Source organism: Pezoporus wallicus, unplaced genomic scaffold (genome assembly GCF_028554395.1).
Source record: "Pezoporus wallicus isolate ANWC-B61680 ecotype Strahan unplaced genomic scaffold, APGP_CSIRO_Pwel_v1 contig_3858, whole genome shotgun sequence".
Taxonomy (NCBI): Eukaryota; Metazoa; Chordata; class Aves; order Psittaciformes; family Psittacidae; genus Pezoporus; species Pezoporus wallicus.
In genome coordinates, this window is record NW_026638754.1 from 2,276,018 (window position 1) to 2,287,058 (window position 11,041).

The following is an 11,041-nucleotide window of genomic DNA, read 5'->3' on the forward strand; positions in this document are numbered from 1 at the left end:
CCTTTACAATAAAGAAACACGGTCTCCATTGTTTGGATAGAAAATGATGAAGGGATATTTTTTCCAAACAACACAGAAAACAGGTAGTATAAAACACAACATTCAACACAAGTCTTTAAAGTCTTTGTTCAGGTGTTTAACCAAGACATTATTTTCCCTTTCTAAAATATGTTTGCCTCCTCTGACAAAAAAAGCACCCAAGTTTTCTGATAGACAGGGACAAAGTTAAGAAAAATACAGTGCAAGAAACGTGATCCTGCTCTTTTCCAAGTCAGTAAACCCAGCTTGGCAAAATGTATATCACAGGGCAGCTCTTTTGCCAAAAGACTGATTGTAGATCACAGGTGAAAATTCTCATTTCTGCAGTCTTCCACAAGACATAAATGAAAACACATTCTTAATGAAAAAAAGGCATTCTTCAACATATGCGATGCAGTGATGAGCTTTTTTCACTAAGAACCTGATCAAGCAATTAAAGCTAATTTTGCTCAAGTACACACCCTGAACTAGGAAACATGAAAAGACAGCAATAACAAGCAATTAAAAGTACTCTCTGTCAATTTCTAGTTTGATATAAACAAATAAAAATGTAAATAGTCATAAAAATAAGACACACAACTTAGGTTTTATATTTTCACTTCAAGAACTGGAAATAAGAACTACCAAAACCACTTAGTATACAAACCGTTCTAGCATATCAGACTAAAACCCCATTTATCTGAGCATCCTGTCTCTAAAAGCAGCCAACAATGGATGCTTTGAAATCAGTACCAGAGCAAGACAAACACATAACGATGCTGCCCAGAAATACTCTCCCAGCCTCCAGCAATTTTCAACCTATACACCTTCCAGCCAGAAACTGTGTTTTTTCATGTAGTAGCCCTTGGCTGACATACCTGTTGTGAAATTGTCCCATTGCTTTTTGAATCTCTATGTCACATTAGCATCCACAACATTCCACAGCACAACTACACAGCTTTTGAAGAACCACCAGCTTTGCTGTCAGCCTGACATCAGCTACATGTTTGATGCCTTCTGATTTATTAAGCACAAAAAACATAATCTATTATTACCCACATTCACTATGCACAAACTCTGTCAGACATGTCTTCACGTACATACAAAGAATTCCCCCAAACTAATGTCCAAAATCAACCAGAAACAAGACACAAGCAGAAAAACTGAAATAGAGAATTTAAAAGCTTTTAGGATGAAAGAGAAGTCCATCATTTTTCAAGTCTTGTTTAGGAATAAATTTATGCCCATTGAGGCTTTCTAATCATTCTTTAACCAACAAATTCCCAAACTGGAATGACCACTTTATTCCAGAACATTAAGGACACCTTTGGTTTGTTCACTATGGATAAGCAACCTCAAATCCCCTCACACAGGGCAGAGCATGCATGGCAGTTGCTGAAGAAGCTACCACACCTTCCCGCCATGCACATCTCAATCAGTGCTTATGGAGCTCCAATGTAGCTTACCCTAAGTGGACCAAAATGCATAGTTTAAAGATTTAATATATTTTCCAGCACAATTTTAAAAATATTTTTAAGATTTGATTTGATAAAGCATATGATGAAATAAAAGTATCCTTCCTCTTAAACATTCCCTGCCACCTTCTGGGGATCAAGATGTCAGTCATGGCAGGTTTTCCTGAAATACTTATCTCAGATGGAGAACTGTTTGCCTAAGTTACAGAGAAAACTTGTTTAGATTTTAAAAAGTAATCTTCATAATATCTTCCACTGGAGCAATAAGTCTTAAGATGGCCAGAAAAACTACAGACTGCATTAGTAGCTCATGGCTTACATGTCATCTGGGGTTTAGCTACAATACCTCTGGTAAAGTGCCATGCTGTAACAATTTAACCAACAATTTAACAACTATGTAACAGAGTCATCCATTATACTGGTTTCATAACAGGGATATATTAATATTTTGCTCCAGGGTGACACTTGGCATACACAACCAAAGCATAAGAGAATTATTTTTTCCCTCTACCACTTTTGGATTTTAAAGTGTCTGGTTTATTTGATTTATAAGAATAAAGAACGTGAAAAAGACTACAACTTCAGTCCGCTGTGTATCTAAGCCTCCACATGTTATTTTTCAGATCAGTTTTATGAGGGGGGTGTGTTGCCTGGCAGCAAGTGCACTGACAATAGAACAAACAGCTAATTAGCTAAAACTCATTCAACTACCTGTGGAGGCATCACAAAAAGAGTACGGGCAAAATGATAACCTGCATTGCTAAAGATTAAAAGAAGGTCTACCGTGAACCAAAAAGAAGACAAAACCAGCTCTTCTGAACAAGAGAAGAATGACTTGGGGACAGCAGTGATCAAAGCGGACAGACATTTTTCCACCTCCATCATCTCTGGAAAAGACAGTAAGAGGATTAAATTGCAAGGTAAAGAAGAGGCAGGGGAACATAGCATAGCTATTTAGAGCAAAGATGGTTAAAATCTTTAGGATTCAAAAAGAAAAAAAAATATATCTTGTGGGGGAGTGGCAGTGTCAATACTTTGATTTTGCTGACCCAACCCAATTGCTAGTACTGGTATAGTACTGGCAGTACTGGCAACTTCATGAACTAAAAGCGCTGTTCATTGTGCTATCACAGCAGCTGTTACAAACTCTGCTGTCTTCAGCAGAAGTCTGAATAGGTAAAGTATAAAAGACACAGCTTCATATATTTCCTAAGCAGAACAGAAGCAAAAGCATCTTAGCTGCAGATTAACCTTAAAGACCATGGAAAACAACTGCCTTCCTCCTCAGAAAGCAGCTACACAGCCTTTTTACAGATGGAGCTGGAAACCCAGGAACTGGGAAAAATAATCTGTGGAGCATAATTGAGGGCTGAAGTCAAAAGACAGGGATGGGGAAAGGAATATAAAAATGGTGTATAGGAAATACATACGGAAAAGCTGTAAAAAAAAGCCCTTTCAGGGAAGGGAAAGGTACATATCTACATTTGTTGCATATTCTATATTGAGTTCCATTAAATACAACAATCCTCTTGAGGATTCACAAAGCAGACTTCCAAGATGAGATTCTAAAAACAAAATGTTTGCTACTACTTATTAGGCTATACAAAGTAAACTTTTAACATCATGAGGCCTCATATCTGTCACATCTATGGAAAAACTACACCAAGGAAACATAACCCTGATTCATGTTTTACAACACTGAATATATCCCCCAGATACAACTCATCTGACAAAATATAAAAGATCTGTTTTGATTAATTCTATTTAGTTGCCTAATTCTATTAGTAGTTGCCTACTACATATAAGTATCTAGTGTGATTTAAAATGTCTAAGGGATCAGAGATATCTTTTGGGGATAGGAAGATATGGCAGAGGATTTAGGAGAATCATCCATGCCATCTGGACGGGTAGCAGGAGTCCAGCAGGGATATACAACCAGTAAAGGAAGCCCTCAAGACAGGACTAAGACACCTAAAGGTAGGTGTGAGCTATGTAAGCAAGGTACCTAATGTCCCTTTATTTCCAACAGATCAGCCTAGTCAAAAGTCAACTATTCAGCTAACCAGCCACTAGAACTATTTAGTCACGGCTTCCCTGAAAGTAATAGGATATTAAACACTGTGCATACATGCAGACAAGTGCCTTGAACCCCACCCATACCTCCAAGAGTCAGCTGCCTAAATCACTTCACTCAAAAACAGAGAAGCTCAGAAACCCGTTCGTAGAAAGACTTTATTCCTTCTAACCACTTGCTTCACTCCACCAACTATAAAAGGAGGTTTCAAGACCTAGGTCAACATAAACATGGGTATGTGGTCAAATAAATCCTAACCCTTTTCTAATAAAGAACACTCTGAAAATGGAAAAAGTGTTAAAAGAAGTAGTTATAACATCCATACAGTATTTGTGAATACTTCATGGAAACCCACAATTTATTGCTTTGGCTGTGGAAGGTTTGTTCTTTAGCCTGAAACCAGGGTAAGCACCTGTTAAAGCCATGCTTTTCCAGAAATTATCTAATGCAAAAACACATGTCCATTTCCCACCCTACCCAAGATGTACTTAAGAAGATGTGACCTACAGGAATGTTTTGGCAACAAGAACAAATACGAAGGCACAGAAAAATCTTTCAAGCAAAAAGCAATGCTGTGGAACTCGTATGTCACCTAAGGCCAAGTTTCTTGCTGAAGAGAGTTATCATCTGATGTTAATATCCAAGACTTACATAAATTTCATACAGTCATATCCGAGGGATCATGAGGGGACTGTACATACATTTAATTATGCCCATCCATTAGCTCGATGACTTTTATTGGATTGTTCATCACATGAAGTTACCTGCTTTTTCTGACATCCTTTTTTTCAAGCACAGCTCCATTGCTTTCTGGGTTTTTCAATGGTTTTCTTTAAAAGGTATGGGGGAGGTTTTGTTTAGTTGCTGTGGGGGTTTTTTTTGGCTTGAGCTAACTGCAAAAATTTTAACAGCTTCCACATTAACCATAAATATACCTCAAAACTGAAATATTCATTTTGGAAATAAGAAAACACAGCCCCCAACCCCTCCAAAATTAGTAAGATACTGACCTTTACATACACCCAGATACTGTCACAGCTGTTAAAACATGCTTGCAATCTATTAACAACCACAAAGGTACTTAGTAATTTTTTTATTTCAGTGCAAGTTAGGTAACTAAGTCCTCTGTATGGATCTAGGCCCACAACCCTTCAATAACCAAGTTTAAACACCTAACAGGTAATGTCTATTCAGAAAGTCACTCTCAGATAAGTCACTTCCAAGGCAAACAGTACATTATTAGATCCAGGTACAGGTACACACTTTCGAAGCTATCTTTAGAAGTTTTCCAGAAGCTATCTTTTACACCTTACTCGGTCCTACAATAGAACCAAAAATCAATGCCCAAGAAAGCATTAGTTCACATACCATAGAGGCAGTACCTCTTTCCTAAGCCTACTTGACACCTTCCTGCTTACATATTCAAGGATTACACAGGAATTGTCAATCAACTGATCCCTGTCTTGGGTGACAAGCCTCAAACTGTTGTCTTCCCAAGCTCTGTTGTTCCCATCCCAATGTCCATCTCTGTTCCTATCCTGTCATATCATCTCTGAGGCCAAAGCGATGCTTATACAAATAAAGTCACAGCAGGTTGGAAAAAAACAGGACGTACTGCCTCCTAAGGATTTGCACCTCCATATACTTCCATACATCCGGCTCATAGCATTGCTTCTCTGCACTTCACTTTTTATTGTCAGACATTGTGAACAAGTCCCCATGTGGAAGAGAAAGGGACATTTACAAAGTGGACTATGTTCAGTGGCTTACTCTTATCCCCCGAAACCTTCACAACAGAGAGGCCATGCTGCAGGATGTGAAGTAGAAGGCACAGAAAAGGCAATGCTGTAGTCTGAACTAGGGGGAAAGGAAGCAGAAGAGAGGTCTGAAGTGTATCACTGCCAGATGGATCAAGAGATCAAAACCTATCTCTCATCACAGAGGAGCAACGGGACTAAACTGGACAGAACTGTGCTCTGCATCTCACCTACATGTTGAAACATCACATCAGCATTGCAAATCTGACTAGATGAAAATAACTTCTCTGAATAATAATGCTACACTGAGAACTTGTACTCAGACGAGGACAGTGGTAGTTAACCCAAGTTTTGCAAGTGACCATTTTCCAGGATATAATCCCTAATAAGAGACATAGTGTTTGCTCTTTAAGGGTTGTGTCTCATTTTGCTACTTGCAATATTTTTCAGGAAAGAATCTATTGGAATCAGTTGGAAAACCAACTGATCTAAATCAGCCTGCATAATTGATTTGACCAAACCATTATTTAACATTTCACAATATTGACCAGAATGGCAGTTCTGCTATAAACATTCCTGCAGATCGATAGATAGCGGATATACTGAGCTGAGCATAAAATCTACACAATGTCACCACAAAATGTCATGGAATTTCTCTCCATTTATCTTTTTATTTTTTTTAATATTGACAGTTTTCTCTGTAGTGCAACTTTTTGGTACGGTTATGTTACCCACACCAACCCAGACTGATCCTTTTGGGTATGCACATATTATTCTTAACAAAATTTTAACTGATGAAGTAGCAAAATCCCTACTCTACAGGAGTCAAGTTTTCACTCTACCAGTATCCCCTAGATGTACAGCTTTACAGACAGCAGAAGGTACTCTCTTTCAGAGAAAAACAATGTTTATGCTTTTGATCACTGGTCAAGCAAAACCAAACCCAGAAATTTTACTGAATCATTTTAGCAAACTTCACGTTTGCTATTTCAATAGCAAAAACAGGCTTTTCATAGGCTTTGTTAAAACTACAATGAAGCTGTGTGACAAGCTAGCCCTCTACGTGCAGCAGACTGATGTTCAACGTTTCAGCAAAAAGACTGTCAAATTGGATTATTTCTTGCTATTATATAATCATTATTGATAGACATTATGCAGATGGAAGTCATTCAAAGACATTTTAAAATACACACATATGTTTTCTCTCAATACTAGTCCAAATTGCATCAACACAATTTCACTGCTTCAGTGCAATCAAGCTGTGCAGGTATGAAAAAGGACCAGAACCACTCCCCTGCCATTTTCCCTTGTCATCCTTACCATGATAAAAATACCAGGATTTTGTTGGAAAGAAGTGGTGGGCTTACCAAATGCTGTGCTTCATCTAAGCAAACTCAGAATGACAAGATTATCAGCTCTGCTTCTAAATGTAACAGACTACAGAACAGTCCAGGCTTTTTCGGTCAAATTCCCTGGTGAATGTAAAAAAAGGACGGAGGGAGGAACTTTTCTACAGTGCTTCTAAAAGCAGGGGAAAAAAAAAAAAAGTTTTTTTTAATTTTTTTTTTACTGAGTGTACCAAGATGTAATAACAGCATTCAGTATCAAGAAACCCTACTGTACCATCCTGTGTTACACATGTCCTGCTTATGCCATGAAATCTGCACACTAAAATATTACTATTACAAACACTGTTCTTGCAGGTTTTTACTGCACCATTTCTGCAATCAGAATTCTGAGAACTGAAGGAAAAAGAAAAAAGAAAAAAAACCTGAAACTGTACCAAAACCAGTATTGTGTTCTAATCTGCAGTTTAGCATGACTTACAAGACAGTCACCTGGATGCTTATTATCATCTTAAAAGTAAGCATGATGATTCAATTTGTAATTCTGTATCTTGAGATTAAAGACAGAAAATAAGCTTTTCATACTAACCCTTCAAAAGGAATATTGCAGTATTGTATAATTACATTTTTTAAATCTTTTCATTATATAGAGTAGTTCTTTTTACTTTCCTGTATAAGAGATAAAATGAAATCAACAATACAACATTTGTAATGGCAAGGAAAAAAAGGTTAAAAGGAATATTAAATATTTAATGACTGAAGGCAAATTAAACTAATAGCTTAATAAATACCTCATTATCGCTTAAGCCATTACTTTTGTTAGGGAGCAACACACAGGTTATTTCCTAGCACCTCTTCAGTTTTAAAAACATATTTAAAAGCAGTGTGGAGCTATCACTCCTACCTTCCACTGTGAGAACAATAAATTGCATGTGTGGCTTAGGCTGCACTGCCTAACAGGACAATATTGGTGTGCTACTTGATTATGAGCTACTTGTTTGCATTTTTCAATCTGAAACCTAAGGAAGTAATAATGTGAGTATACTAAAGAATTTAGCATAAATATATCTTACTCAAAATTATGGCTCTAAAGTATTAGTCTTTTTATGAATCATATTTATTTTTATTATGGTTATGTCATTGTTTTAAAAGACAGTGATGTTATAAATATTCACTGAATGAGGTTTACTTATTTAAGTACAACTCAATTTCCACAACACTGCAGAAGTTGTAAGTTCACAGCTGGAACAGGGTTTCACATAAGAATTAATGCCTGTTTGAAAGAAAATAAAATAATAAGAAAAAAGGCCAGCAATAACCTCAATTTCATAGATACTAGTATCTCCTTCCTTCCGGGGCCATCACCTCCAGAAACGATGCCAAGCAAGACGTATACCACTGTAGTTTTACTGCCCTAAACTTTGCACGTCGAGCACTCGCAGCACTCTCACGACGGCTGCCAATCAGGCGACTGATACGGGCTACTTCGCCCCTATCGGTGCCCGGGTGGGTCTGATCGCTCCGCGCCTGTGATTAGGGGGGGGCTGCGGATCCTAGGGCTCTGCCACAGCTGGGGTGAGGAGCTGGGGGCCCGCCACCGGTGCGGGCGGCCCGAGGGGGTTGACTCTGCTGCCCGCCTCGGTCAAGGGCAGCCGCCGCCCGACACCGTTTGAACGGCTAACACCACACCGCAATCCCTCCACCTCCGCAGGCACCTCACCCACCCGTCGGGCAAACACGCAGGGAGCGCGGATTCTGCTCGGCTTTTTCATCTATTTTAAGCGGGGAGCTAGAACCCGCCCGTAGGTCTCCACACACCGTAGGTCTCCACACACCGGCGGTCTGGGCGGGGACAGCAGGGGAAAAGACGCTGCCCCAGCGCCCAGAACGCCACAAGGGGGAAAGGAAGGAAAGAACAAGCTCCTCGCGGGCCCAGCAAAAGGTTGAAGATCAACATTTCCCCCCGGCTGGGGTCTGACAGGTCCCACCGCCGCGACCGCTGTCACCACCTCAGCCCGCCCGCAAAGACCGGGCTCAGCCACCCTCGCCGCGGCAAGCAGCGGGAAAAGGCGGGTGGGCGTGAGGGAGGCGAGACCGGGAAGCAGACCCCGCTCCGTGCCCCCTCCCAGGCGGCGCACGCCGGGGCAGCGGGAAGGAACAATGGGGAGAGAACCCGCCGCCCCCAGATGAGGGTAATAAGGAGGCCAGAGGGAGGTAGACCCCACGTCCCTCTCTCTTCATCCTCGGGGCGGGATGGGGCTCGGATGCCGGTCCCGCCACAGCCGAGTCCCGTCCCGCCCCGGGGGAGAAGGAGGGCGGAGGTTCGGAGCGGGAAAGGCAGGTCTCCAGGCGCCGCTTCATCTCATCCCCACAGGCAGCTATCCTCGCCTCGGCCGGGTCAACCCCCTCCCCTCCCGGCAAGCCTGTTACCGCTGCCGTGGCCGCCGAGTCCTCCTGCCCGCCAGAGCTCGGCTCGCTGCTCGCGCCCTCCGTCGCCATCTTCCCGCTGTAACGGCTCCGGCGCGGAGAGCGGCGCGGAGCCGAGTGGCGGCAGCCGCCGCTGCCAGGCGCTTAACCCCCTCCCCGCCGGCAGCGAGGCCGCCGGCAGCGGGGGCGCTTAACTCCTCCGGTGCCGCGCAGGCGGGGCTGCCGCAGCCGAGCCGCCCCCAGCGCTGGCTGAGGCGAGCGACTCCCGCCGGCGGGTGTTCGGATTTCCCCATTCATCCCCTCCCCGTCCGCCATAAGGCGGCTCGGAGCCAGGCGAAGGAGGAGAGCGGGACCCTGCCGGGGGCTGCCGGCGTGCCGTGATGGCTGAGGGGTGCGCCTTCACGCGGGCACTGCTCTCCTCCCGAGCTTGGAAGCAGGAGAATGAAAGAAAGGGTTATGGATGGGGCGATAAAAAAATAAAGGGCTTTTATAGTGGGCTTGGCTCACCTGATCGGTGAGATGTTTAAACCAGCTGAAGCCGTTGAAGGATAGGCATCTATTTATCTCGTTCCTTCCAAAGGGATGCTGACAGTCACCTCGTCCTTCCCGACACCCGTAGAGGGGCTGGGGGAGGACATTTCTGCCGCCAGTCCGTGCTTAACTGACTTATTTTCAAGGCAAGGACACTTCAGAGCCTGTGTAAGGACAGACCTTTTTCCAGGCCCAGTGCTTCAGCATGCTGCAGCCCGGCAGCCCACTCCGGCCTGGGGCTGCCGTTTGCCCTTCCAAGCTGGTACTGAAGCGAAAGCCTGTTCTAAGTCCAGAGGAGGGTTTGGGCTGCTGAGCTAAAGCTGCCACTACACAGGCTGAATGTTTCCCTTGGAGAACTCCATCTGCGCCATGCTTCCTGCCTCCAGGGTATGTTCCTGAAGGCCCCACTGCTTCCCCTCCACAGTGGGAGCCTACCCGGTGAGCTATACACTGAAACCAAATCTAAGTGTACCCTTCTCTGGAGCCGACTTACATCCATCATAAGCTGAATTTGCAACACTGTTTACTCTGCAGCCACATAAAACTTGCACCAAGGGCAGGCTCATCTGAGCCTTGCCAGTCTCGTTTCACAGGGCTGTGTCAGGTCTAGGTTTGTGCTGAACTCCCTTGGCACCGCAACCGGACAGAAATGGGCCAATACCTTCCCTAGATCAAAGACAGCAAATGTTCTTCTAAGCACGCGGTACCTAAGGATGTGAGTGAAAACATGCATGAACTTTTTCCCCTTTGCATTACTGGAAGGGGAACTGAAGAGCGATTAGTAGAATAAACTCCAACTGTAACACAAATGCACGCTGAACAAAGCGAGCAGAAGGCAGTGCACATGATCCATTACAGGGCACATAAAATCCAGTCAAACAGATGCTTTCTGAGTTTAGGGATTGTTTTTCCTTAAAAATCATCTAGCTCACCTCCTACTCAAGCCTTACACTTTTTATAACTGTAATGAGTGCTTGCATCCTTTCTACTGCTGAAGCTGAGCAACTCCATTGATGACACAGAGCTTAAATCAACTTGTTTTTCTCAATTCCCAGTATCCTAATACCACTTAATTGGTTTTAGGTTATACTGTTGCTTGCTTACTTTAATGACAGCCAAGTACCATATATTACTCATAATAATTCATATAAATGTTGACGGGTACCTTGTGCCTTGCCACCGGAAAACTCATGGAAAAGTCTTTTGTTTCCTATGGGTTTCTAATTGGTATTTAATCTACTCCAAAATGGTTATTTAATCTTCTCCAAAATGGTTTTAAACACTGAAGTTCTTAACCTGGTTAGAAAATGTATTTTCTCTTATTGAATCCTATCTAACATTATCATCGCCAGTATTTCTCTGTTGAGTTAGAATCATCTGCTGACCATCACAGTTACTTATGTGACTTTCTAA

The 11,041-nt window shown here is 42.5% G+C and overlaps 1 protein-coding gene across 7 annotated transcripts in view; it reads right to left on the reverse strand.

Moving 5' to 3' along the window:
- The window catches only part of CTTNBP2 (cortactin binding protein 2), an 84,185-nt gene extending 74,874 nt beyond the window's left edge, over positions 1 to 9,311 (reverse strand). For 3 of the 7 annotated variants that reach the window (XM_057412147.1, XM_057412146.1, XM_057412148.1), the window contains exon 1: positions 9,101 to 9,308. In XM_057412147.1, the coding sequence (XP_057268130.1) occupies positions 9,101 to 9,169 (69 nt within the window). In that variant the 5' untranslated portion in view covers positions 9,170 to 9,308. Of the gene's footprint in view, positions 1 to 6,691; positions 6,771 to 7,989; positions 8,218 to 9,100 lie in introns of those variants that run through there. The other 4 variants (XR_008972504.1, XM_057412143.1, XM_057412144.1 and 1 more) reach the window with 4 other exon arrangements.
- Between the last annotated feature and the right edge of the window lie 1,730 nt (positions 9,312 to 11,041).